Below are 25,734 nucleotides of genomic sequence, written 5' to 3'. Positions count from 1 at the left end.
ACCCCTGTGACTGGGACGTACTTGGCTTGGCGTTGACGACCACCTTCTCTCCAGAGTGGGGTTGGGGGGTGAAGCGGCTGTTGTCGCCCATGTCCTCACTGGAACCAAACTCTACCACGTCCACAAAGCTCAGAGGGACACTCCACTTCAGCAGGAACTTCTGGCCCAGGGGGACGTTGCCACTACCACTGCCATCCACACTGCACCTGGATAGAGGAAGAGGACACGGTGAAGTAGGCTGACATACAATAGGCTGAGCATTGCTGCTTTTCTTCAGTGATCAATAAAAGTTACCTTAATCAAGATTCAACTTGATCAAGAGGGTCTTCATCACTCCCGTATGAGTTGGTGTAAATACAATCAGGGTAAACTAAAGTTTAGAATAAATAGACAATTCAATCAAAAAGGTAGGCTAAATGATTTAACATTGCCAGGCATATGGTATGCTGTATTAAAGCTATGACTATTTCATATAGCTCAAATATCTTCCTGCCAGAGCCAGTGTGCTGAAGTGTTCTATGGACATACAGTAGTCACTAGTGTAATTACAGGGCACTCACGCCACCATAGGGAGCTGATCAGAATCATACCCAGAAAGGGTGCTCTGTCTGTGGAATATAAATCCTGCCCAAGGTGGTTACCGTGTTTGGTGCGTTGGGTCTTACCGGACGTTGGGCGTGGCACACATGAGCACGTCGTTGAGAAGAAAAAGGCGTCGCTCCTTGGTTTTGATGACCTCACCGCGGTCGTTGTAGACTGTCTCCACCATGTCGTCCGAGCGAATCAGGTAACGGCTGTCGTTGCTCAGGAGCTGGTGGGTAACCAAGGGAGACGCAGCGGTTAGAGGTCAGCTACAATGGATTTGACAATCCTCCCCAAGGTGAATTTAGGATTTATTGTAAATGCATGGTAATCCCCATGATTTCTAAATACATTCTCTAGATATTGCAGGGAAGACATTTGTTAGATCTCATTAGAACTTTTAAGTGTGGTCCTTGTCAAGGGTGACATGTATATTTAGTTAAAGTAGAATATACACATACTATTTTAAGCACATCCAGTTTACAGACAAGTGTGCATTTAGACACAGTAAATGCACTTCGCAGCATACACACCTCCATAAATATAGATGCCATGCGGTGGCTGTTAGCTCTTGTGGGCAGACAAATAATTAGACAGTAGGGAATACTGATTTTAAACCTTCCTCCGTATCAGGCACTGAGCCACACACACACACACACACACACACACACACACACACACACACACACACACACACACACACACACAGCTCAAAAAATAAAGGGAACACTTAAACAACACAATGTAACTCCAAGTCAATCACACTTCTGTGAAATCAAACTGTCCACTTAGGAAGCAACACTGATTGACAATAAATTTCGCATGCTGTTGTGCAAATGGAATAGACAACAGGTGGAAATTATAGGCAATTAGCAAGACACCCCCAATAAAGGAGTGGTTCTGCAGGTGGGGACCACAGACCACTTCTCAGTTCCTATGCTTCCTGGCTGATGTTTTGGTCACTTTTGAATGCTGGTGGTGCTTTCACTCTAGTGGTAGCATGAGACCGAGTCTACAACCCACACAAGTGGCTCAGGTAGTGCAGCTCATCCAGGATGGCACATCAATGCGAGCTGTGGCAAGAAGGTTTGCTGTGTCTGTCAGCGTAGTGTCCAGAGCATGGAGGCGCTACCAGGAGACAGGCCAGTACATCAGGAGATGTGGAGGAGGCTGTAGGAGGGCAACAACCCAGCAGCAGGACCGCTACCTCCGCCTTTGTGCAAGGAGGAGCAGGAGAAGCACTGCCAGAGCCCTGCAAAATGACCTCCAGCAGGCCACAAATGTGCATGTGTCTGCTCAAACGGTCAGAAACAGACTCCATGAGGGTGGTATGAGGGCCCGACGTCCACAGGTGGGGGTTGTGCTTACAGCCCAACACCGTGCAGGACGTTTGGCATTTGCCAGAGAACACCAAGATTGGCAAATTCGCCACTGGCGTCCTGTGCTCTTCACAGATTAAAGCAGGTTCACACTGAGCACGTGACAGAGTCTGGAGACGCCGTGGAGAACGTTCTGCTGCCTGCAACATCCTCCAGCATGACCGGTTTGGCGGTGGGTCAGTCATGGTGTGGGGTGGCATTTCTTTGGGGGGGGCCGCACAGCCCTCCATGCGCTCGCCAGAGGTAGCCTGACTGCCATTAGGTACCGAGATGAGATCCTCAGACCCCTTGTGAGACCATATGCTGGTGCGGTTGGCCCTGGGTTCCTCCTAATGCAAGACAATGCTAGACCTCGTGTGGCTGGAGTGTGTCAGCAGTTCCTGCAAGAGGAAGGCATTGATGCTATGGACTGGTCCGCCCGTTCCCCAGACCAGAATCCAATTGAGCACATCTGGGACATCATGTCTCGCTCCATCCACCAACGCCACGTTGCACCACAGACTGTCCAGGAGTTGGCGGATGCTTTAGTCCAGGTCTGGGAGGAGATCCCTCAGGAGACCATCCGCCACCTCATCAGGAGCATGCCCAGGCGTTGTAGGGAGGTCATACAGGCCACACACACTACTGAGCCTCATTTTGACTCGTTTTAAGGACATTACATCAAAGTTGGATCAGCCTGTAGTGTGGTTTTCCACTTTAGTTTTGAGTGTGACTCCAAATCCAGACCTCCATGGGTTGATAAATTGGATTTCCATTGATTATTTTTGTATGATTTTGTTGTCAGCACATTCAACTTTGTAAAGAAAAAAGTATTTAATAAGATTATTTATTTCATTCAGATCTAGGATGTGTTGTTTAAGTGTTCCCTTTATTTTTCTGAGCAGCACACACACACACACACACACACACACACACACACACACACACACACACACACACACACACACACACACACACACACACACACACACACAGTTGAAGTTGGAAGTTTACATACACTTAGGTTGGAGTCATTAAAACTCGTTTTTCAACCACTCCACAAATTTCTTGTTAACAAACTATAGTTTTGGCAAGTCGGTTAGGACATCTACTTCGTGCATGACACAAGTAATTTTTCCAACAATTGTTTACAAACAGATTATTTCACTTATAATTCACTGTATCACAATTCCAGTGGGTCAGAAGTTTACATACACTAAGTTGACTGTGCCTTTAAACAGCTTGGAAAATTCCAGAAAATGATGTCATGGCTTTAGAAGCTTCTGATAGGCTAATTGACGTCATTTGAGTCAATTGGAGGTGTATGTATTTCAAGGCCTACCTTCAAACTCAGTGCCTATCATGGGATATTCTAAAGCCAAGACCTCAGAAAAAATAATTGTAGAACTCCACAAGTCTGGTTCATCCTTGGGAGCAATTTCCAAACACCTGAAGGTACCACATTCATCTGTACAAATAATAGTACGCAAGTATAAACACCATGGGACCACGCAGCTGTCATACCGCTCAGGAAGGAGACGTGTTCTGTCTCCTAGAGATGAACGTACTTTGGTGTGAAAAGTGCAAATCAATCCCAGAACAACAGCAAAGGACCTTATGAAGATGCTGGAGGAAACAGGTACAAAAGTATCTATATCCACAGTAAAACGAGTCCTATATCAAAATAACCTGAAAGGCTGCTCAGCAAGGAAAAAGCCACTGCTCCAAAACCACCATAAAAAGCCAGACTACGGTTTGCAATTGCACATGGGGACAAAGATCGTACTTTTTGGAGAAATGTCCTCTGGTCTGATGAAACAAAAGTAGAACTCTTTGGCCATAATGACCATCGTTATGTTTGGAAGAAAAAGGGGGAGGCTTGCAAGCCAAAGAACACCATCCCAACCGTGAAGCACAGGGGTGGCAGCATCATGTGGGGTTGCTTTTCTGCAGGAGGGACTGGTGCACTTCACAAAATAGATGGCATCATGAGGCAGGAAAATTATGTGGATATATTGAAGCAACATCAAGACATCAGTCAGGAAGTGAAAGCTTGGTCGCAAATGGGTCTTCCAAATGGACAATGACCCCAAGCTTACTTCCAAAGTTGTGGCAAAATGGCATAAAGACAACAAAGTCAAGGTATTGGAGTGGCCATCACAAAGCCCTGACCTCAATCCTATAGAAAATTTGTGGGCAGAACTGAAAAGGTGTGCGAGCAAGGAGGCCTACAAACCTGACTCAGCTCTGTCAGGAGGAATGGGCCGAAATTCACCCAACTTATTGTGGGAAGCTTGTGGAAGGCTACCTGAAACGTTTGTTAAACAATTTAAAGGCAATGCTACAAAATACTACTTGAGTGCATGTAAACTTCTGACCCACTGGGAATGTGATGAAAGAAACAAAAGCTGAAATAAATCATTCTCTACTATTTATGAAATGTCACATTCTTAAAATAAAGTGGTGATCCTAACAGGGAATTTTTACTTGGATTAAATGTCAGGAATTGTGAAAAATGGAGTTTACATTTATTTGGCTAAGGTGTATGTAAACTTCCGACTTCAACTGTATATCAGACTTGTGGATAGATGGATTCTTAGATCGAGGCCTTGACTTTACTAACACCCACACATTGTAATAAACAAAATCTGTTTAAAACACAAATCATCAAGCTATCGAGGACATACACTGAGCCTCTATGGTCTGAACAAGATCAATGGTGTGTGTTTACCTTGTTGAGGTAGCGTTCGTTCATGGCCTTGGCTATGTGTCTGATCTCGCAGCGCTGGTCAGCATCCCTCTTCTTCTCGTTGAGCTTCTCAGCCAGGGTTTCCAGCTCTGTCAGGGCCATCTGTAGGTGTAGCCTGTCACTGTGGCCTACTGGGGTGTTTTTCAACATGTCCTGCCATAAAGCGTGGAGAGATGACACATTCAGAGCATTACATAGCACAGATCACAACCAGAGCTTCTCAACAGTGACATAGCATCGGTTGAAAACGATTCAGATTCCTTCAGACAACCATTGGGCTCATAACAATTATGAGTGAGGATAAAAATGTGAAGTGCCCGGAGACCAGAAGCAGAAATACTTTCCCCAAGAGTATGCACACCACACAGTGTAGTGCATTTTTAACACCACCGCTCTTTGGTTAGTGAGTATGTGGCTCCCTCTGCTGGTGAATCTATGCAATATTTTTCGGAGGGCAGTGTGGACGCTTGAGGGAAATCGTTACCTGCAGCAGCAGAATGAACTGAGGGAACCTCTGGATGGGCTTCATCATGAGCCCGTAGAGAGTGACCCGGTCACTGCTGGTATCCTGACGATGCTGTGGAGAAAAAAGGAGGACAATCAACGATTACTGATTGATGCACTGCAGGACAATCCAGTACACAACCACAAACTATTTTAGTTCAGTGTGAAATCGACCCCCCTGGTCCTATGTTAAGGGTAGAGCCAGAGATGCATATTCTGCACAGCTGTATTGTCACAGGAGCATACTTGTTATTTATTTGAACAGCAGCGCTCTCTGACTGACCTTGAGGAAGTCCAGGAAGCTGGGTTTGGAGGCACACGTCTTCCTGACCACCGCCATGGCCGTGCTGAAGTTGTTCACAAACTCACAGTAGGCGTCCAGCACCATGGACTTGGAGAACTGGGAACCAGATATGTAAAGAGAGACAGAGAGAACAAGCCATCAATACCTCATAGTCCAACACAATCATAATCAGGAATGGAATCATCCTGGATCCTGGGCCCAAAATAAACTGTTAGCTGGAGACATCAGGATGGAGCACTTCCTCCAAGAACCCAGCGCAGCTGTGTGTGTGTGTGTGTGTGTGTGCTCAGTGTCTGTAGGCATGGGACTAATTCCTTTACAATGAGGCAATTTGTAAAAACACTGAGTCATGGGAAACTTGCATTATAGCTTCAGTCAGTGTTGTGCTAAATGGTGAAGCCCAGTGCAGGACATGGCGTGAGGATCTTTTCAGTCCCACTAGTTTTGACCAATTGACCACTGTTAAATACTCTTCCAGCCTTTCATTTTAAAAGTAGAATATTAGGAATTTAATCCTTCCAATGTACCGCAGCACAGGATTCACTTGCTCACCAACCCACCGAGGCAACAAAGACGTCCCCAATCATTTCCAGACTGTCCCACTCGGCCACGCGGCATGCCAGGGCGATCTGGAACAGGGCGTGGCACTGGAGAATCTCCCGAATACGATAGAACGTCATCTTGAGCTTCCTGTCGCTTAGCAACCTGGGCTCAATCTCTGAAAGTGGCTTTTCATATTGCTAATAAGAGAGGATAAGGATGTGGGTGGTGGGAACTCTTTTCCTTGAAGAAATCACTATAAAGTTATATGAAATGTATCAAGTGAAATTAACTTGCCTCTAAAATCCGCTTCAGTGCATCCAGATAGGTCTTCTCACTCTCTAATATGGAGCCCAGTATACACCTCCTCACCACCTGTTGTTGTGAGAGCCCCTCAGGGACGGGACTGAGCACTGGCTCCATGTTGAAGCATTCCACCTCGATGAAAAGCTCTGACTCCTCATCCTCAAAACAGGTCGACTTCCTCTCTGAGACACACAGGAGAGACGTGGTCAACTCAAAATCAGAGCAGCATAACCCAGAAGGTTACTACACATTGTTAGTGGATGAATTCCCCTTAACAATTTTAAGTGCTTGCAATTCATCACAGATAATTAACTGACTAATGTGCACAAAAAGGAAAAAAGTCCATGTTCTGCTCTTACCATGACCGTGGGTTTTGGTCTTGATGAACGACCGTCCCCTTTTCACCGCTGCTTTGGTCTTCTCCAGGCCGTCTTTGGTCCCGTCTCTCGCTGCCTTCACCAGCTTTTGCATCTTCAGGTACATCAACAACAGTAAATAGCCCACCATCACAGTCAATATGATACTGAAGCTTTAAGGGAGGAGCCGTGTTAGGAGAAAAAGGGAAGATGGCAGATCATGTAAATACAGGAACAGGATAACCGGGTGGACCAGAGCAAGACAGCAACTGTGACAGCAGCTGAACTGAGTCAATCTGAACGAAAGGATTCTCACAAATGCATAAGGGCACGAAGAGACAAGTACTTAACTGTAAATAGGGAATGCGAGTAGTTTCGAGGCACTTTGATTATCTAGGGTAGGGTCAAAGAAGATCTATCTAGACTGCCACGGTCTGCTGAAAAGTATACATTTGGAGTAAAACTATATTTTTTTCATAGATTTCTTTGAAAGTGTTCTGTATTATCATTGGCCAATGCGTGGACGGAGATGACCAAGTACCCACCTCCTGTCTAGGCCTACACACAACTCAGCTGCACTGGTGTCTCAGTCTGCTGTAGAACTAAAGGAAATGTCACTAAAGGGGATGCATAGTTGCCACAACATTCCACACAGTTAGTGGCACAGGGCGATGCAGTAGACAAACCCACCACCAGACATAAGAGCAGGATGAAGAGAAACCAGTTCGGAGTCAGTCGGTGAGAGACACAGTGAGGGAGGTCGGGGTTAAGGATGCCGAGGAGGCTTGAACCCTAACCCCGTCTAGAGGGCAGGGTGACGACACACACCGACCAGTACGATGGCATTTACCTTCTGCTCGTGTTTCTGTTTAATCTGCTGCAGCTCTACCGTTCCCACTGTATTTGCCATAAGAGCTTTCATCTTTTTCTCATAGTGTTCTTTCAAGCGTGTCAGATCTTGAGAAAGCTAAACGAAAGCAGAACAATTTGAAGCGTTACCAGGCCGTTCATTTGAAGGTGCTCAGCCAGAGAAGATCATGCCCTCACACCAACCCACCCACTCTCACCTCAGCTAAGGCCTTGCCTCCTTACTCCTATTTTGTCTACCACCCCAGATAGTCATCTTAACAGGGCCTATTTCTCCTAAAGAAGCCAAGCAGTCACTTTGTGCAGCCAGCTGAGTAATAACCGTGGGATTTCCCTGGAAAGACCTCTGGGCTGAAAAAAACAAGCGGGCCATTCACTTCAAACCAAATACACAAATGAACTGTATATTATATCAGGAACATAGTAATAACGTGGCAAGAATAAGCCTATGGTGTATTTACATTAGCTCAAGTAGTGATCATTTGAAATATGCTTAAATCTCCTGTTTAACTGGATATGATCTTTCATTAGATATTCATTGTGTCCCACTGATTCTACTTCCTCATCTGTTCAAGATGCCGATATAAACTACCCTTCTTTAGCTTCTCTTTCTGTGGTGTCCATCTGCACCTTGTACATCTCCTGGTGAATCAAGATAATACACAGAACCTTCCTATTCTCTCTCAATCTTCTACTCCCTATAGAATATAGCCCTTTCTTTAGTATATTACTGTATATTCCCCCTCCTGTATCCAAATGCCAACTCTTCTCACCCCCTCCCCAGCCTTCTCCCTCCACAGACGGACAGGTCTGTAGACAGCGGGAGGGTAAGGTGCTTAGTTTACATACATGGGTGGTCTTCCTCTGCGGTGGCTTCCCTCTCATGAAGGCATCAGGCAGGCCGTTCTCCCCGTGGCCCTCTTCGTCACTCTGCTCGTCGTAGCTCTCAAACTCGCTGGAGCTCCAACCGTTGTCCAGGGAGCTGCCACAGCCCTCCTCCCCAAACTCCACATCGTCATAGATCATCTCATCTGGCTCTGGGGGGGGGGGGGGGCAAAGTGAAATATATTATTCAACTGCAATATTAAACTTTGTGTTCATGTACAGTAAGTTAGCATGATCATAATCAGATCAAAAGTCCTTGGCACGAATAACAAATTCTATATGGCAGTTCTAGGGCATCAACTGAACATATCAAACTGTGTTAGGCTTAGGGGCACATGACATTAATCTGATGAATAATTCCAGCACATTATGTTTTAGAAATGCAAAAGAGTTCAAAAAGACTATGCAGAAGTACTCAGACACTGTGGCAAAAGGGAAATGACAGGACACTGAAAAAAAGGATAAAAGGAGCACAGAAGGAATGCTGCACTAACCTGTAGTTGAATCGGAGTTCTCTCTGGGCACGTCATCATAAATTACTTCATCTGGATCTAAAATGACAAAGCAACCATGTTCGAATTAATTAAAAAGGTCTCAACGTGCAACAAATCTTCCCACAATGGACAAAATACAGTTTCAGGGAACTGAGGAGAAGCAAGACCACAAGGGCCCGGTTCCTCAAAAGGAGCTAGAGGAAGGAAGGAAGTGTCTGGCGTTTCATTTGAGAGAAGAAAAAAAAAGAGAAACCTGAAAACTGCATTGTGCATGGGACTTTGTGGTAGACTCAGGATGCACTGAAAACCTTAATGCCTGTCCTGCGGTGTTCTAAGCTGGCCAAAAAGTATGCATCATTGCTACCACAATTCTGTAGTAAATACTAGGTAAACAAACAGGACAGAAAATGGCAGGAAATGACATTTCTCATTGGTAGCTAAATGAGAAGAGAATGAGTACTTACTTTCCATCCAGGCTGTGTTTGCAGGGTCCGACACCCATTTGGACAAAGCATCCTCCTCTCTGATGGCAGGATACTCTTCACTGAAGACACTTGAATGAAAAGAGAAATTATAACCATCTGCTATTCCAATGCAAATAACCAAGATGCCACATAATCTCAAATTCTGTCAGATCAACTAGATGACATAAAGCAGTTCAGTAAAGAAAGAGCCTGACAGGAGAGTCACTCACCTGTCTACAGAAGTGTTGCATGTCCCCACCACAGTAACTGAAGGTAGAGAGCGAGAGAGACAACAGTAATGAACTTGGACTACTCCTTCAATAAATAAAAACATGACCTAAAATGTGCAGTTTGCAATAAACCTCATTTACCACCAGGGGGCAGCCACCACTGAAACTAACCTTGTATCAAAGAGCTAAAAAAAGATACTTCAGATTACATTGCTCATTCTAAAAACTGCAATGATAAACTGCTACATTATATTAACGATAGGCCTACGTTTCAGAATACTTCTTACAGAACAACCTTACAGTATATTGGAACAATCAATCAATGTATTGGCATTTTAACTCCAGAATATACCCTTTAAAATACTTTTTAAAAACACTCCAAATGTCTTAGCATTTTTCACAGGAGTGACTCTGTGATATGTTGGCTAGCTTAAATTACACTGCAATTTTCCCCCAGACTGGCCAAGCCACGAATTTGAAAAGTGCTACTGTAACATTGAGAGAAAACAGGAAAATCCTCAAACGCCAACACAGAATTTAGTGGGTGGCTAAATTTAGCCCCCACTTCCTTGTGGCAAGGCTTTAGGAAAAAAGGAATGCGACGGAGAAAGCAGAGGGAAAATGAGTTGGGAGTACAGAGCATGCAGGTGCCATAGACTCTCATCCCAAAGTCAGTAGGGGAGAGGACGGGGAATTCCTCCATAGGAAAAGGAAGTCAAAGTTTGTCAAACAGTCATGCCCACCACATTTTTCAGTGCTCGGTTCATTGTAGAAACAATCTATAAAATACATTACATCATGATATTCTGAAGTTTGCGACATGAATGCAGAACAGAGTAGAAAGAATAGAAGAGGAACGTCTGTTCAAATCCTTCTACAGGTTTCCACTCTGGCTGGGTTCTTCCTTTACCGTCCTCGTCCACAGAGAAGTGTCGGATGATGATGGGCGTGGTGTAGGCTGGCGTGATGAGGGGCACGCCAGAGGGGGTGGCGTATCCACAGGGCACAGGCACAGAGTAACCCGGGGGGACACAGGGGGGGCTGGTGGGGGAAACATCCTGTCCCTCCCCCTCTCCTCCCACCCTCTCAACCGGTGAGGAAGAGGAAGGGGAAAGCCCATGCTGCTGCTCCAGCTGCTGTAGTTGGACGGGGGTGATGTCAATCACAGAGTAGGGGTCGACTTTCTTCTGGGAGGTGGTCCTGGGGTTGGCTGGGGGAGGGTCGTCGCTGGACACTTCCTTATCTACAATGGAAATGTAATAGTCTGTTAGCCCCAAATGAGCCCCATCAATACAACACAGCTACAGTTACAGGATGCTCGGAATGTGCTGGAACTAGTTTGGTACTGGATTACTTTGCAGTTCCGAAATACTTAAAAAGGTAGTGCCATAACATTTCAAAAGAGCAATTTGGTTAAGTGAATAAGCACTCCAACTTTCGATCATTGGCGAACAGTGAAGAAGAATACGGACTGTGATTTACAGCAAATTTTCTTAATACTCCAATCTGCTTGGCTCAGAGAGACCGCTGTGTGTTTACGGTCCAGCAGCGAGCGAGCGGCCTCGTCTCAGGCCCTGGAGTCAGAAGAGATAAATAACCTTCTAGAACACACTACAGCTAGATAGTCTAGCGGTTAAGAGTGTTGGGCCAGTAACCAAGCGGTTACTGGTTTGAATCCCCGAGCCGGCAAGGTGGCGAAATCTGCTGTTCTGCCCCTGAGCAAGGTAGTTAACCTCCAACAACTGCTCCCTGGGTGCCGATGATGTTGATTAAGGCAGCCCCCCGCACCTCTGATTCAGAGGGGTTGACTTAAATGCAGAAGACACATTTCAGTTGAATGTATTCAGTTGTACAACTAAGTTTCCCCTTTTTGATTCCAAGTATAACCCTATTGGGTTACATGTAGAACTTTTCCCCCCAGAAACTTCTACATGGAACCCAAACGGGTTGACCAATCGGGACAGCCGAATAACCTTTTGGAACCCTTTTTTCCCTAAGAGTGTACAGATAGATATGCTGAAGGGCAAACACTACAGAACAGCCAATGGAGAGGGGCCTGGACTATGAATTGGACTGGGCTGTAAGTGTCAGAGGGGGAGAGACATAGGAACTTGGGCTATGACTGCTAGAGAGAGGCAAGAGCATGGAATGTATGCGTTAGCAAGAGGATGAGCTAGAGAGAGCAGTAGTATCCTGCTGGTGTCAAACTGTGTGTGGCTCCTTTGTAACTCAGTTGGTAGAGAGCATGGCGCTTGTAACACCAGCGTAGTGGGTTCGATTCCCGGGACCACCCATACGTAAAAATGAATGACTAAGTCGCTTTAGATAAAAGAGTCTAAATGGCATATATTATTTGAATGAATTCCAGGAGTCACCCTGCACCATGCAGCCAGCGATACCAGGCGTCAGGAGAGAGACGGGCGGTGCTATGCTATCGTCTATCCCTGCCTGACATGGTGCATGTGCCAGAATGAGGTTATATAACATGTGGAGGCAATAGTCACAACGTGCGCTGATGGATTGCATGACACCCTCTACTGTACAGCAATGATATGCTTGTGGAGGTACATTATGTGTATATCAGGACTACGGCGAGACAAAAGAGAGCCCATCTTCAGATCTCCAGGTGCTAAAGAGGAACACTGAACGGTTGTTTCCACTAACCAGAGTCTGTTCCTACAGGAGAGGAGTCCTCTGAAGACGGAGGAGGGGGTAGGTCACTGTCTGTGTCAGCTGGGACTGGGACTGCTGAAGCCTTTTCCCCTTCTGCTGCAGCCACAGCTGCTGTGTCTGTTGTGGTCACGGTAGCTGGAACTGATGCGGCAACTGTAGCAGTAGTTGTGTCCACAGTCGCGGTCGCTGTTGGGGGGTCTGGGTTTGAGGGCTGCCCCTCTAGGTGGGGTTCGGGGTCTGCTCCTTCTGGCTCTGGGTGGGGGGCCACACTATTGGCCTGGGCCCCGTAGTCAGGGGCCAGAGGGGCGGGGGGCGGCCGGTCTGCCTCAGGGACCTCATCCCCACTGTCGTCAAATTCAAACTGCTCCCCCTCTTCTTCATCCGCATAGGGCACATCGTCCACCAACACTAAGCACAGAGAGGAGAGAGGGAGAGAGTCAGATAAATACAGCTAACGTATAAAGTGCCTTCGGAAAGTATTCATACCCCTGGACTTTTTCCACATTTTGTTGTGTAACAAAGTGGGATTAAAAAAAGAATTACAATCTACACAAAATACTCTGTACTATTAATACAAAATTAAAACACTAATATAATCTTGATTAGATAAATATTCAACCCCTTGAGTCAATACATGTTAGAATCACCGTCGGCAGCGATTACAGCTGTGAGTCTTTCTGCGTAAATCTAAGAGCTTTGCACACCTGGATTGTGCAGCATTTGCCCATTTATTATTTTAAACATTTTTCAAGCTCTGTCAAAATTGGCTGTTGATCATTGCTAGACAACCATTCCAGGCCTTGCCATAGATTTTCAAGCAGATTTATGTAAAAACTAACTCGGCCACTCAAGAGCATTCACTGTCTTCTTGGTAAGCAACTCCTGTATAGATTTAGCCTTATGTTTTATGTCATTGTCCTGCTGAAAGGTGAATTGAATCTCCCAGTGCCTGTCTGGTGGAAAGCAGACAACCAGGTTTTCCTCTAGGATTTTGCCTGTGGTTAGTTCCATTCCGTTTTTGTATCCTGAAAAAAAAAAAAAAAAAAAAAAAAAGAAACTCTCCAGTCCGATTACAAGCATACCCATAACATGATGCAGCCACCACGTCGCTTGAAAATATGGAGAGTGGTACTCAGTAATGTGTTGTATTGAATTTGCCCCAAACATAACACTTTGTATTCAGGACAAAACATGTTTTGCAGTATTACTTTAGCACCTTGTTGAAAACAGAATGCATGTTCTGGAATTCTGTACAGGCTTCCTTCTTTTCATTCTGTCAGTTAGGTTAGTATTGTGGAGTAACTACAATGTTGTTGACACAGCCTCAGTTCTCCTATCACAGCCATTAAACTAACTGTTTTAAAGTCACCATTGTCCTCAAGGTGAAATCCCTGAGCGGTATCCTTCCTCTCCGGCAACCGGGTTAGGAAGGACTCCTGTATCTTTGTAGTGACTGGGTGTATTGACACCATCCAAATTGTAATTTATAACTTCACCATGCTCAAAGGATTATTTAATGTCTGCTCGTTTTATTTTTAGCCATCTACCAATAGATGCCGTTCTTTGCCATGCATTGGAAAACCTCCCTGGTCTGTGGTTGAATCTGTTTTTGAAATTCACTTCGACTGAGGGACATTACAGATAATTGTGTGTGTGTGGGGTACAGAGATGAGGTAGTCATTCAAAAATCATGTTAAAATGATTATTTCACACAGAGTGAGGATACGCAATTTATTATGTGACCTGTTAAGCACATTTTTACTCCTGGACTTGTTAAGGCTTGCCATTAAAAAAAAACCTAAAAAAAACAGGGGTTTAGTGCTTAATTAATGACTCGAGACATTTTAGATTTTTTATTAATTTGTAAGCATTTTTAAAATTTCAGGCTGTAACAACAAAATGTGGAAAAGGAGTGAGAGAACATAACACATGGAAGTAGAACAATTTAAGTTTAATAATTACGCTGAAAGAGCATCACAAGCTCAAAACAGTAACCAAGTTAAATATAAATCACTCCACCAAATGCAGGGTCTGTTTTCAATATAACTCTGGCTAAATTATATACTAAAATCAAACTCATTCAAAAAATTTAAAACAGGAAGTTTAATATAATTGCTCCAATTCAATACAAACATAATGTAAGACAACTAGTACTTGCATTACAATGTTGACAGCAAATTATTAATTTATTCAATGAACTAACATTTGGGTATTGATCCAAGAGAACATAATATATCAGCCTAAAAACAAGCCATGCAAGTTAAAGTTGAACATTATGGGAACATTAGAGGTCTTGCACAATACTTAAAAAGGTCTTGCTAAAACAAACTAATGACAGGTACATTTTATTTTACTCTGCTACTTTCTGTTCAAAGAAACCAATGACTAACTTTGTGACACACAGGAGGGAAATAACACATTTTTCCCACAATGCAATTAGGAGAACAGGAAACAGTTGTCACACCCCCAGTGACCAGGAAAACCACAGTCTTTCCCATTCTTGCTAGGCTGTATCTCAACAGTCCAAAACAGCTTCCTCTCCTTTCAGATCGGTGTGGATAAAGAAATGGAAATGAGGAACGGAAGACACTTTATACTATTGAGATGTAGCACTTGTGTTCCAGAACAGGCCTAGGCATCCCTGTATGAATAGGGCCTGACTCAGCTACAATAGTATGAGGGTGAACTCTAGGCCGTCATTGTAAATAAAAAAATGTGTTCTTAACCGACTTGCCTAGTTAAATAAAACTGAAGGAATGCAGTCTATAAAAAAAAACACTATGGAGATGTGGCTTTCTCTCTCTCTGACGTAAACTGCTGAGGGTGTATATGGAATGTTAATGTCATTGTAGACCTCATTCAGAGGAATACTCTTAAAGTGACATGGTGTTTTGGGTTAGGGGCAACCTGCTCTCTATACAGTTTATTGTTCTTTTCACTGCTAAGGTATAGGAGGTTCCATTGTGTGTTGGGTTAGTCACAGGAGGTTTGTTCAACTGAACATGTGACAGATTGAGGACACTGACTGACACCATTGTAAGGCGTAGAAGAAGAAAAAAAATTGCTCAAATGAAATCTCGACAGGCATTGTGATAGCACATCTCTGGTACTTCTGGCAGAGGACGGGAGAGGACCTGACATACTGAACAAAGAAGGTGAAGTAGGACAGATAGAGGAAGGGGTGTAAAGGGTTGATGAAAAGGTGGTAACATGTGAAGAGAAAAAGGCAACATCAAAATGCCTGCAGGAATGCTGGCAAAGGATTCACAGGTGACATAACTCATCTGGTGGAATAGATGAAAGGAATGCTCTGTATTCAGCCCATTCAAACTTCCCTTTCTCTCCACAAGAGTCTAAGTCCATGGACTTCCTATACCACAGTTCCCTTATGGGAGGCAGTAGCTCCAGTTGAGGTCACAACCCCATCTGTAACTGCTACCTTACCTCCCTGGTCTGGGCTGAGTTTCTAACAGAAACCTGGCATGCCTCTGCTCTTAAAACATACCACAGATTCCTCATGTGACTCAGTCCCAGTACAAACACTACTGTCCTATCAGGATTCAGGCTTCCTCATGACTAGGTTAACCTACAAGGTGAACTCTCATATCCTGACTGTTCCTGCTAAGTGTGAAAAATGTCTGGTCCAATTTCCTGAATGACCAAATCAGGAGGTTACAACTCTTAATTTACCACTTTACATTTTTATATGAGAAGATTTCCTACTCAGCTTTCTCAGTATAGGCCTATACCTTTTTCCTCTTGACCCTCATTTATATCAGTTAAGTTTCCCGTCCTGGCTAAGTACTTCCTGTTTGACTCTGAGCTGACATTTACAAGCTGTTACAACGAACACTGGTTAATATAAACTGAGCCTGAGTAAGTAAGGCTAGAGGTTAGGCCCACTAACCGTCAACCGCATCACTTACACAACTCATTAGGTTACTAACCCCGCAGGACTAAACTACCCGTTAAATAAGTCCTTCCCCAAAGTGGTTCTGATATATACTACCCAGACCAACGGCTCAGAGACAGGTAGTGTCAAAGACCTCAGGTCGGTGTTATGACAATGGCCCACGACTAACGCTACGGGCTCTAACTGTGACCCCTGACCTTTATGCACACCGCGAAACTAAAACTTCAGTGAAAGCGCTAGAACAGAACATTAGGAGAGAAAAGCTGGAAAGAGATGTTATCAGCCATTTCCAGCCGTGGTAATGAACAGCTGTGTTGGACCAGTTAGACAGATAAGGAAAAAAACTAGCTTCTGCTGAAGTCTGTATCACTGCTAAGCCATGGGATGAATATTCATTCTAACATTCTTAATGTCTACTCTCTGAAGCACAGGCAGGGCCAAGTAAAGCAGAGCTGGATGTGATGTAAGAGGGATTGTATAAAAACTTGAACAGATGATTCACATCAATTGCCCATTCAATAATTTGGTCGCAATCGAGTGTGGATGATGAAGCTATAGACAGTTGGCTCTGTGAGAATGTGCATGCCTGCAGTCTTCTCAATGGTCTCTAGTCAGCACACACACACAGACTAGGCCTGTCCCCAGCACCCATTGTCAATTCATAACCACAATATGGATTCTGTTCCTGTGCCTCCCCTCCTCTTCCGTCTGCCACACTGCTCAGCTCAATGAGTCATTGGCTTACGATGTGCTCCAGCATCGCCACGGCAACAAGGCAACTGGCTGCCCAGAGGGATTTATCTGGCCTGTTCCTTTCCGAGGTGTGTGTGTGTGATGCTGCAGTATTCAGCCCGGGCTAGGATACTGACGCACATTGTCTGCTCTTCGCAGTCGTGGCACATTTCTTCTCCTCCTCACTCCTTCGTTCCGTGGCCCACGAGCTCCAGAGCAGCGGAGGAGGAGAGGAATGTGTTGTTTGCACACTCTGCTATGTCCATCCTGAAAGGCACTCTGGGAGCTGAGCTGACCATCAGTGTGTCCGCCAAAACAGACATTTCAAACCTATTGCTTCATCAACATGACCAGAATAAATCCATAGAATACCTAGATGACCATCACCATGAGCTGAAACACCCTTTGAGGACCTGTTAGTTAATGTTGCTAAAACATTACAATACAGACTGCACTTGCTGTTACAATTTTAAATTTTTTTAATAAAAAGATACCATCTCAGGACAATGAGCTACATCCACCACTACGTGATCTAAAGCATGTGGACACCTGCTCATCGAACATCTCATCCCAAAATGAATATGGAGTTGGTCCCCCTTTGCTGCTATAGGCTTTCCACTACATGTTGGGACATTGCTGCGGGGACTTGCTTCCATACAGCCACAAGAGCATTAGTGAGGTGTCGGGCACTGATGTTGGGTGATTAGGCCTGGTTGGCTGTCGGCATTCAATTGTCATCGGAAGGTGTTCGAAGTGGTTGAGGTCAGGGCTGGCCAGTCAAGTTCTTCCATACCAATCTCGACAAACCATTTCTGTATGAATCTCGCTTTGTGCACGGGGGCATTGTCATGCTGAAACAAGGAAAGGGCCTTCCCCAAACTGTTGCCACAAAGTTGGATGTACAGAATCATTTAGAATGTCATTGTCTGCAGTAGTGTTAAGATTTCCCTTCACTGGAACTGAGGGGCCCAGGCCGAACGTGAAAAACAGCAAGACCATTATTCCTCCTCCACTAAACTTTACAGTTGGCACTACGCATTGGGGCATGTAGCGTTCTCCTGGCATCTGCCAAACCCAGATTGGTCTGTCGGACTGCCAGATGGTGGTGAAGCGTGATTCATCACTCCAGAGAACGCGTTTCCACTGCTCCAGAGTCCAATGGTGGCGAGCTTTACACCACTCCAGCTGACACTTGGCAATCTTAGACTAGTGTGCGGATGCTCGGCCATGGAAACCCATTTCATGAAGCTCCCAACGAACAGTTCTTGTGCTGAAGTTGCTTCCAGGGGCAGTGAGTGTTGCAACCGAGGACAGACGATTTTTCAGCAATCGGCGGTCCCATTCTGTGAGCTTGTGTGGCCTACCACTTCACGGCTGAGCCTTAAATTGCTCCTAGGTGTTTCCACTTCACAATAACAGCCTTCCCTGTAGCTCAGTTGGTAGAGCATGGTGTTTGCAACGCCAGGGTTGTGGGTTCGATTCCCACGGGGGGCCAGCACAGAAAAAATAAATTTAAAAAAAGTATGAAATTTATGCATTCACTACTGTAAGTCGCTCTGGATAAGAGCGTCTGCTAAATGACTAAAATGTAAAATGTACTTACAGTTGATCGGGGCAGCAGGGCCAAAATTTAACGGACTGACTAGTTGGGAAGGTGGCATCCCATGAAGTCAGAGCTCATCAGTAAGGCCATTCTACTGCCAATGTTTGTCTATGGAGACTGCATGGCTGTGTGCGAGATTTTATACACCGGTCAGCAATGGGTGTTGCTGAAATAGCCGAATTCACTAATTTGAAGGAGTGTCCACATACTTTTGTGTGCATGCATATATACAAGTAGCTGTCGACAGGTCTGGGTAGCAGCATGTGTTCTCATTGGCTACGGTGGGGGGGGGGGGGGGGGTTTAGATGTGCTGGGAGAGATTGAGTCAGAGGAGGAGGATGTTGGCATTACTTACTTTCAGGAGGTGGGGGAGGGAAGTCTTCCACGATGTCCATACTGAGTGCTGTTGTTTTCTGGGCATACAGGTTCACTCAGCAGCCTGGTGGTAGTGGTAGTCCTCTACACCAACACATTTCCCTGGAGCAAACCGACATATGGAATGTTAAGTGGACAGTACCATAGCGTGCGATCTTATTCAATTAGCTAAGCATAGACAAAAATGTTTCCACGCATCATCTGCAGCAGTTTTTCCCCGAGCTATATGGCCAAGTTATAGCCTAACTAGACTTTTGCCTGGTAAGGTCACATGGGATACATGAACATGAGTATTAAAAATGTCAAAAGATGGCATGTAATATGAGACACACTTATGAAAGTAGCTTAGCACTGATAAATCATTACTGTGGCATTTGGCACTGCATTACCCACAGCCGATGGTAAACCAACCACACTCTGTTTATTCCATGTTAGTCACACCAGGAGGGTAGGGGAGCAGTGGAGCATTGTGGTCTTGGCTCTTTTGTCTGAGCATCTAATGCAGACAAAAAAAACATCAAGATACAAAACGTCCTCTCGCCCCATGTGTTAATGTGTAAACAAACTGTTAATATGGTGTGTGTGTGTGTGTGTGTGTGTGTGTGTGAGAGAGAGTCAGAGCAGGGTTATTGTATCCAGACACCATTACGGTCAGTGACTAAGTAAACATGGTGGAGCTGGAAGCTACACACCATGGGAATGGAGAAGGGAAACCCTGGGAGTTAATCATTAGTAATGATTGGTGATAGTTTTCCTTCAGTGTGTGTGTGTGTGTTCAATATCGCTTCACTCAGGCGTCAACGCTGCTCAAGCACTTTGTAACCTGTTGATTGATTTAGAGCGAGTCAGTAATCTCCTACTGTAGCTTTAACTCCCCCTGATCACTCATGCATGTCCTTATTTTCCAAATAACCAGGAAGAAGGGGTTAACAGCTACGAGGTTCAACTCTACTGAACATCTGATAACAGCTGTCCAAATTGGGATGTCTAAATTTAGCAGTTGTTTTCATTGTTTGAAAGCCACATTTCACCAAGAAAAACTAGGCCAATTTAGTCTACAAATAAGTTCCTTTTTTGTTGATGGGAGTAAAGCTGGAAATGATTTATTGTGGACAGCTGTTGTCAAATCAAGATGTTCAGAATTTAAGTCAATATAGTTCACTAACTCTAGCTCAAAATTATTTCCTAATAAACTTCTGCATGTACAGTACTGTAAGCCGATCACTTTTACACATTACAGCATTTCTGATCTCAATACCTTATAACAAATGCATGCTAAAACAGGAAACACAGACCTGCACAGACATGAGACCAGAGAGAGAGCGCATTCTTCCACTAACATTTTGTTAAATAGATGATTGGACACATGGATGACTCCAACAAAATGAGCTTCAAGTTTAGGTTGGAAAGTAGGTAAAGTCCTTATGTCATTGCCTACTTCCTTCAAAAGAGACTAAAAATGTCAGTCTATCCTCAAGGGTGGATGATATAGCAATGATGTCATTCCATAGAGTAAGAGGACCCTTGCAGAGTTCTAGTGTGTTACATACTATTCAGACATTCTGCTCTCCAATTAAATTCACACCATAATAAGACAAGCTTACAATACAAGCATCTGTGAATAAGACTGCTCTATTCCAATGCTGCCAACAAGAGCCAAAACATATACCACTTAGAGACTCAAAGCTTGTTTTGTCTAGCTCCCCTGCCTCTTTGTCCCCACCCAGACAGCAGAGGGTGTGAACAAAACACACAGGACCAGTGTTTTCTTCTGTATTGTATGTCTAAGAGACAGTTAGGTAGAAAATGTTTGTCCTGGAGACAAAATACTTCATAACTGGTCAAAGTTAAAGCTAGACATGCGACTAACCGGACAGATCTAGACAAGGATAAAAAAGTCCTAAAAGGATGGGATACACCCTTAACATGACTGATAAAATGATTCATCATCGCTATCCTCAGGACTACCGTACGAGTTGTGATTGTGACAAGGGAGGGAGAGATGGGGGAGGGGGGTGAAGAGGAAATACAGCAATCAGGTGCGTTCATCCTCTGGGCTTCCTAAAGAGGAAAGAGAGACATCCATTTGTCAGATATTAAAGGTATTTAATTTAGGAAATATGGTTATTCTCATGGGCCATGTCCTATATTTGATTCACGTGACACTTAAATGTAACCCATTGTCTCACTTTTACAGAAGACCTTAAACTCAGGTTACTGTATACAGTCTTGAGTCCAGACAGACGGCCTTTCCGGAGATTCCTCCATTTACCTCCTGTTGACTCCTACATATTCTAACCAGCTCTTTTACTCGCTCGGTGGGGTAACAAGACGCACCTCGGCTAAATTACATCCTGCGTGGCCTGTGGCATCTAGGCCGTAATCCCTGGGACCACCATAGATTTGGGGGGGGGGGGGGCTCTCACATACATAATGACCTTCTTGATCCTAATCAGTCAGGTTTCAAGACTGGGCATTCAACTGAGACTGCTCTTCTCTGTCACGGAGGCTCTCCGCACTGCTAAAGCTAACTCTCCTCTGCTCTCATCCTTCTAGACCTATCTGCTGCCTTTGATACTGTGAACCATCAGATCCTCCTCTCCACCCTCTCCGAGTTGGGCATCTCCGGCGCGGCCCACGCTTGGATTGCGTCCTACCTGACAGGTCGCTCCTACCAGGTGGCGTGGCGAGAATCTGTCTCCGCACCATGCGCTCTCACCACTGGTGTCCCCCAGGGCTCTGTTCTAGGCCCTCTCCTATTCTCGCTATACACCAAGTCACTTGGCTCTGTCATATCCTCACATGGTCTCTCCTATCATTGCTATGCAGACGACACACAATTAATCTTCTCCTTTCCCCCTTCTGATAACCAGGCGGCGAATCGCATCTCTGCATGTCTGTCAGACATATCAGTGTGGATGACGGATCATCACCTCAAGCTGAACCTCGGCAAGACGGAGCTGCTCTTCCTCCCGGGGAAGGACTGCCCGTTCCATGATCTCGCCATCACGGTTGACAACTCCCTTGTGTCCTCCTCCCAGAGTGCTAAGAACCTTGGCGTGATCCTGGACAACACCCTGTCGTTCTCCACTAACATCAAGGCGGTGACCCGATCCTGTAGGTTCATGCTCTACAACATTCGCAGAGTACGACCCTGCCTCACACAGGAAGCGGCGCAGGTCCTAATCCAGGCACTTGTCATCTCCCGTCTGGATTACTGCAACTCGCTGTTGGCTGGGCTCCCTGCCTGTGCCATTAAACCCCTACAACTCATCCAGAACGCCGCAGCCCGTCTGGTGTTCAACCTTCCCAAGTTCTCTCACGTCATCCCGCTCCTCCGCTCTCTCCACTGGCTTCCAGTTGAAGCTCGCATCCGCTACAAGACCATGGTGATTGCCTACGGAGCTGTGAAGGGAACGGCACCTCCATACCTTCAGGCTCTGATCAGGCCCTACACCCAAACAAGGGCACTGCGTTCATCCACCTCTGGCCTGCTGGCCCCCCTACCTCTGAGGAAGCACAGTTCCCGCTCAGCCCAGTCAAAACTGTTCGCTGCTCTGGCACCCCAATGGTGGAACAAGCTCCCTCACGACGCCAGGACAGCGGACTCAATCACCACCTTCCGGAGACACCTGAAACCCCACCTCTTTAAGGAATACCTAGGATAGGATAAAGTAATCCTTCTAACCCCCCCCCCCCCCCTTAAAAGATTTAGATGCACTATTGTAAAGTGGTTGTTCCACTGGATATCATAAGGTGAATGCACCAATTTGTAAGTCGCTCTGGATAAGAGCGTCTGCTAAATGACTTAAATGTAAATGTAATACAGTACCAGTCAAAAGTTGACACCTCAATCGAGGGTCTTTATTTTTACTATTTGCTACATTGTAGAATAATAGTGAAGACCTCAAACTATGAAAAACATATGTAATCATGTAGTAACAAAAAAATAAGTGTTAAAATCTAAACATATGAGATTCTTTAAAGTAGCCACCATTTGCCTTGATGACAGCTTTCTTGGCATTCTCTCAACCAGTTGCATGAGGTAGTCACCTGGAATGCATTTCAATTAACAAGTGTGCCTTGTTAATTTGTGGAATTTACTTCCTTCGTTTAAGCCAATGGCAAGAACAGCTCAAATAAGAAAAGAGAAACAGTCCGTCATTACATTAAGATATGAAGGTCAGTCAATCCGGAAAATGAAGAAACGTTCAAAGTTCTTGACAAGTGCAGTCGCAAAAACCATCAAGCGCTATGATGAAACTGGCTCGCATGAGGTCCGCCACAGGAAAGGAAGACCCAGAGTTACCTCTGCTGCAGAAGATACATTCATTAGAGTTACCAGCCTCAGAAATTGCAGCCCAAATAAATGCTTCAGAGTTCAAGTAACACACATCAACTGTTCAGAAGAGACTGTAAAATCAGGCCTTCATGGTTGTGGAAAAGAAGCCACTACTAAAGGACACCAATAAAGAAGAGACTTGCTTGGGCCAAGAAACACGAGCAATGGACAGACTGGTGGAAATCTGTTCTTTGGTCTGATGAGTCCAAATTGGAGATTTTTGGTTCCAACCGACGTGTTTTTGTGAGACAGAGTAGGTGAACGGATGATCTCCACGTGTGTGGTTCCCGCCGTGAAGCATAGACGAGGAGGTGTGATGGTGTGGGGGTGCTTTACTGGTGGCAAAGTCTGATTTATTTAGAATTCAAGGCACACTTAACCAGCGTGGCTACCGCAGCATTCTGCAGTGATACGCCATCCCATCTGGTTGCACTTGGTGGGACTATCTTTTGTTTTTCAACAGGACAATGACCAAAAACACACCTCCAGGCTGTGTAAGGGCTATTTGACCAAGAAGGAGAGTGATGAGTGCTACATCAGATGACCTGGCCTCCACAATCACCCGACCTCAACCCAATTGAGATGGGATGGACAGCATAGTGAAGGAAAAGCAGCCAACATGTGGGAACTCCTTCAAGACTGTTGAAAAAGCATTCCTCATTAAGCTGGTTGAGAGAATGCCAAGAGTGTGCAAAGCTATCAAGGCAAAGGGTGGCTCAAATATATTTTGATTTGTTTAACTTTTTTTGGTTATTACATGTGTTATTTCATAGTTGTCTTCACTACTAATATATATATATATATATATATATTAGATTAAAAAAAAAAAAATTGAATGAGTAGGTGTCCAAACTTTTGACTGGTACTGTACATATGAAACTCGCTGTTGGTCTGTCAGCAACCTATACTTACTACACCACGCCTATTGGAGGCTTCCAAACATTCCTTTAAAGTAGGTCTAGGTGGCAGGCAGGGTGGCGGCCAGGCAGCTGAGCCAAAAAGGGTGAAAAAAAAAAAAAGTCTGATGACAGACTTGACCAAGCATATCATTACAAGTCAGTAACACACAAGCAAACCTCTGGTTAGCCATGCACAGACAGGAAAATAGTAATCTAGGGCCTGCAGTTAATGCTGCTGATTTGTTTCCAGTGTGTTCACAACAAACGTCACTAAAACGAGTCACAACTAGGGCTGTCGCTGTGACCGTATTACCGCCACACAGGTGGTCACGAGTCATGAAGGCAGTCAAATTCCACATGATCGTTTAGTCATGTTAATTAGGCTTCTCCAATCGCTGATGCTGCTGGTCATTAGTAGCCTACCAAACATACTAACTGCCTGGTACTCAGCACTCTATTGTCCCTCTAATCACTGACATCAATGCAAGTATCCGAAAATCTAAACAAACACTTCATGAGAGCCCATGTTGTGCAACATGTCTATAGGCCATGTAATTGTGTGAGAAAAGTGTGATGGCTGCTAATAAAAAGAGGATCCCATCAGCTTTCTATAGGCTAGGCCTACTATATTTATTTCTAAACTCTCCTAATATTAAGCACATTGCTTCTCTTTACAACAGGAGTATAGCCTACCTGGCTGGCATGAAAATTAACCACGGGGAAAAGTGTCCTCCATTCGCTATTTAAGTGCATAGATGACATGCATTTTTCCCCTGCCCCAATACAGGTCCATTTTAAATCATAACAAATGTCCCACATTTATTCAGATGGGTGACAATATTAGGCTATCACTTGTGAATTATATATTAACACTTGTGAATGATGCCCATCATAAGAAACAATGCCTTTTTTTTCTACTTGTTCGAATCATAGCCGCACACCTCATCAAAACATATAGCCCTATGGGCTAGGCTACATAAGGTTTGTTATCACAACTAAAGTGGCCAAATACTTTTAAGAAGTTAAGTACACTAATCTGCTTTACAAGGGGTGTAGAGCCTAACTGCCATACATAAGCAGCGCGACAGTTTCAAGTTTGGGGAAGATCATTTTCACCATAAAAATGCACATTTATAATAAAAGCATTACATACATAATTGCGTTTGCGGTCACTTCTGATAATGGGGTTTTCAGCAAATGGAACATTCACGCTTATAGCCTACTACCATGTGCACATTGCTGCGCTTGTAATGTGAAGAAATAGCCTAACAAACTTAAGCTAAAAGTTCTGATATGTTGCGTCAGCCATATAGCATAAAAAATAAAAAGGTATGCTAGTGGTTGTATTAATTTGGGATCCATCAAATCACAACTGTCCCAGACTGTTTGGAATATTTATTTCTAACACAGAATGGGTTGGCTTTTGTACTATGGAGGATAATAAATTCACATAGGCTAGTGCTTTTGCTGTTCGTTAGGCCTACTCATCTTGTTGGCTGACGAAAAGTAAATGTGGACAGTTCTTCCAATATCTTTTATATGCACCTCGGCATTGGAT

The 25,734-nt window shown here is 44.6% G+C and overlaps 1 protein-coding gene across 2 annotated transcripts in view; it reads right to left on the bottom strand.

Annotated features, from left to right (window-relative positions):
• Positions 1-25,734, bottom strand: part of LOC106610779 (rho guanine nucleotide exchange factor 10) — a 93,985-nt gene that overhangs the window by 54,524 nt on the left and 13,727 nt on the right. Inside the window, exons 2-17 of one of the 2 annotated variants that reach the window (XM_014210340.3) lie at positions 18,916-19,037; positions 12,304-12,720; positions 10,550-10,882; positions 9,640-9,676; positions 9,410-9,498; positions 8,946-9,002; positions 8,416-8,603; positions 7,550-7,666; positions 6,703-6,814; positions 6,335-6,525; positions 6,058-6,237; positions 5,477-5,593; positions 5,174-5,266; positions 4,672-4,842; positions 666-811; positions 22-206 (exon numbers count right to left, since the gene is read on the bottom strand). In XM_014210340.3, the coding sequence (XP_014065815.2) occupies positions 22-206; positions 666-811; positions 4,672-4,842; positions 5,174-5,266; positions 5,477-5,593; positions 6,058-6,237; positions 6,335-6,525; positions 6,703-6,814; positions 7,550-7,666; positions 8,416-8,603; positions 8,946-9,002; positions 9,410-9,498; positions 9,640-9,676; positions 10,550-10,882; positions 12,304-12,720; positions 18,916-18,955 (2,473 nt within the window). In that variant the 5' untranslated portion in view covers positions 18,956-19,037. The remainder of the gene's footprint in view (positions 1-21; positions 207-665; positions 812-4,671; positions 4,843-5,173; positions 5,267-5,476; positions 5,594-6,057; positions 6,238-6,334; positions 6,526-6,702; positions 6,815-7,549; positions 7,667-8,415; positions 8,604-8,945; positions 9,003-9,409; positions 9,499-9,639; positions 9,677-10,549; positions 10,883-12,303; positions 12,721-18,915; positions 19,038-25,734) is intronic. The other variant, XM_045723421.2, reaches the window with a different exon arrangement.

Source organism: Salmo salar, chromosome 09 (genome assembly GCF_965601325.2).
Source record: "Salmo salar chromosome 09, fSalSal1, whole genome shotgun sequence".
In the NCBI taxonomy this organism is placed as follows: Eukaryota; Metazoa; Chordata; class Actinopteri; order Salmoniformes; family Salmonidae; genus Salmo; species Salmo salar.
This window is presented reverse-complemented; position numbering and strand designations above follow the sequence as displayed.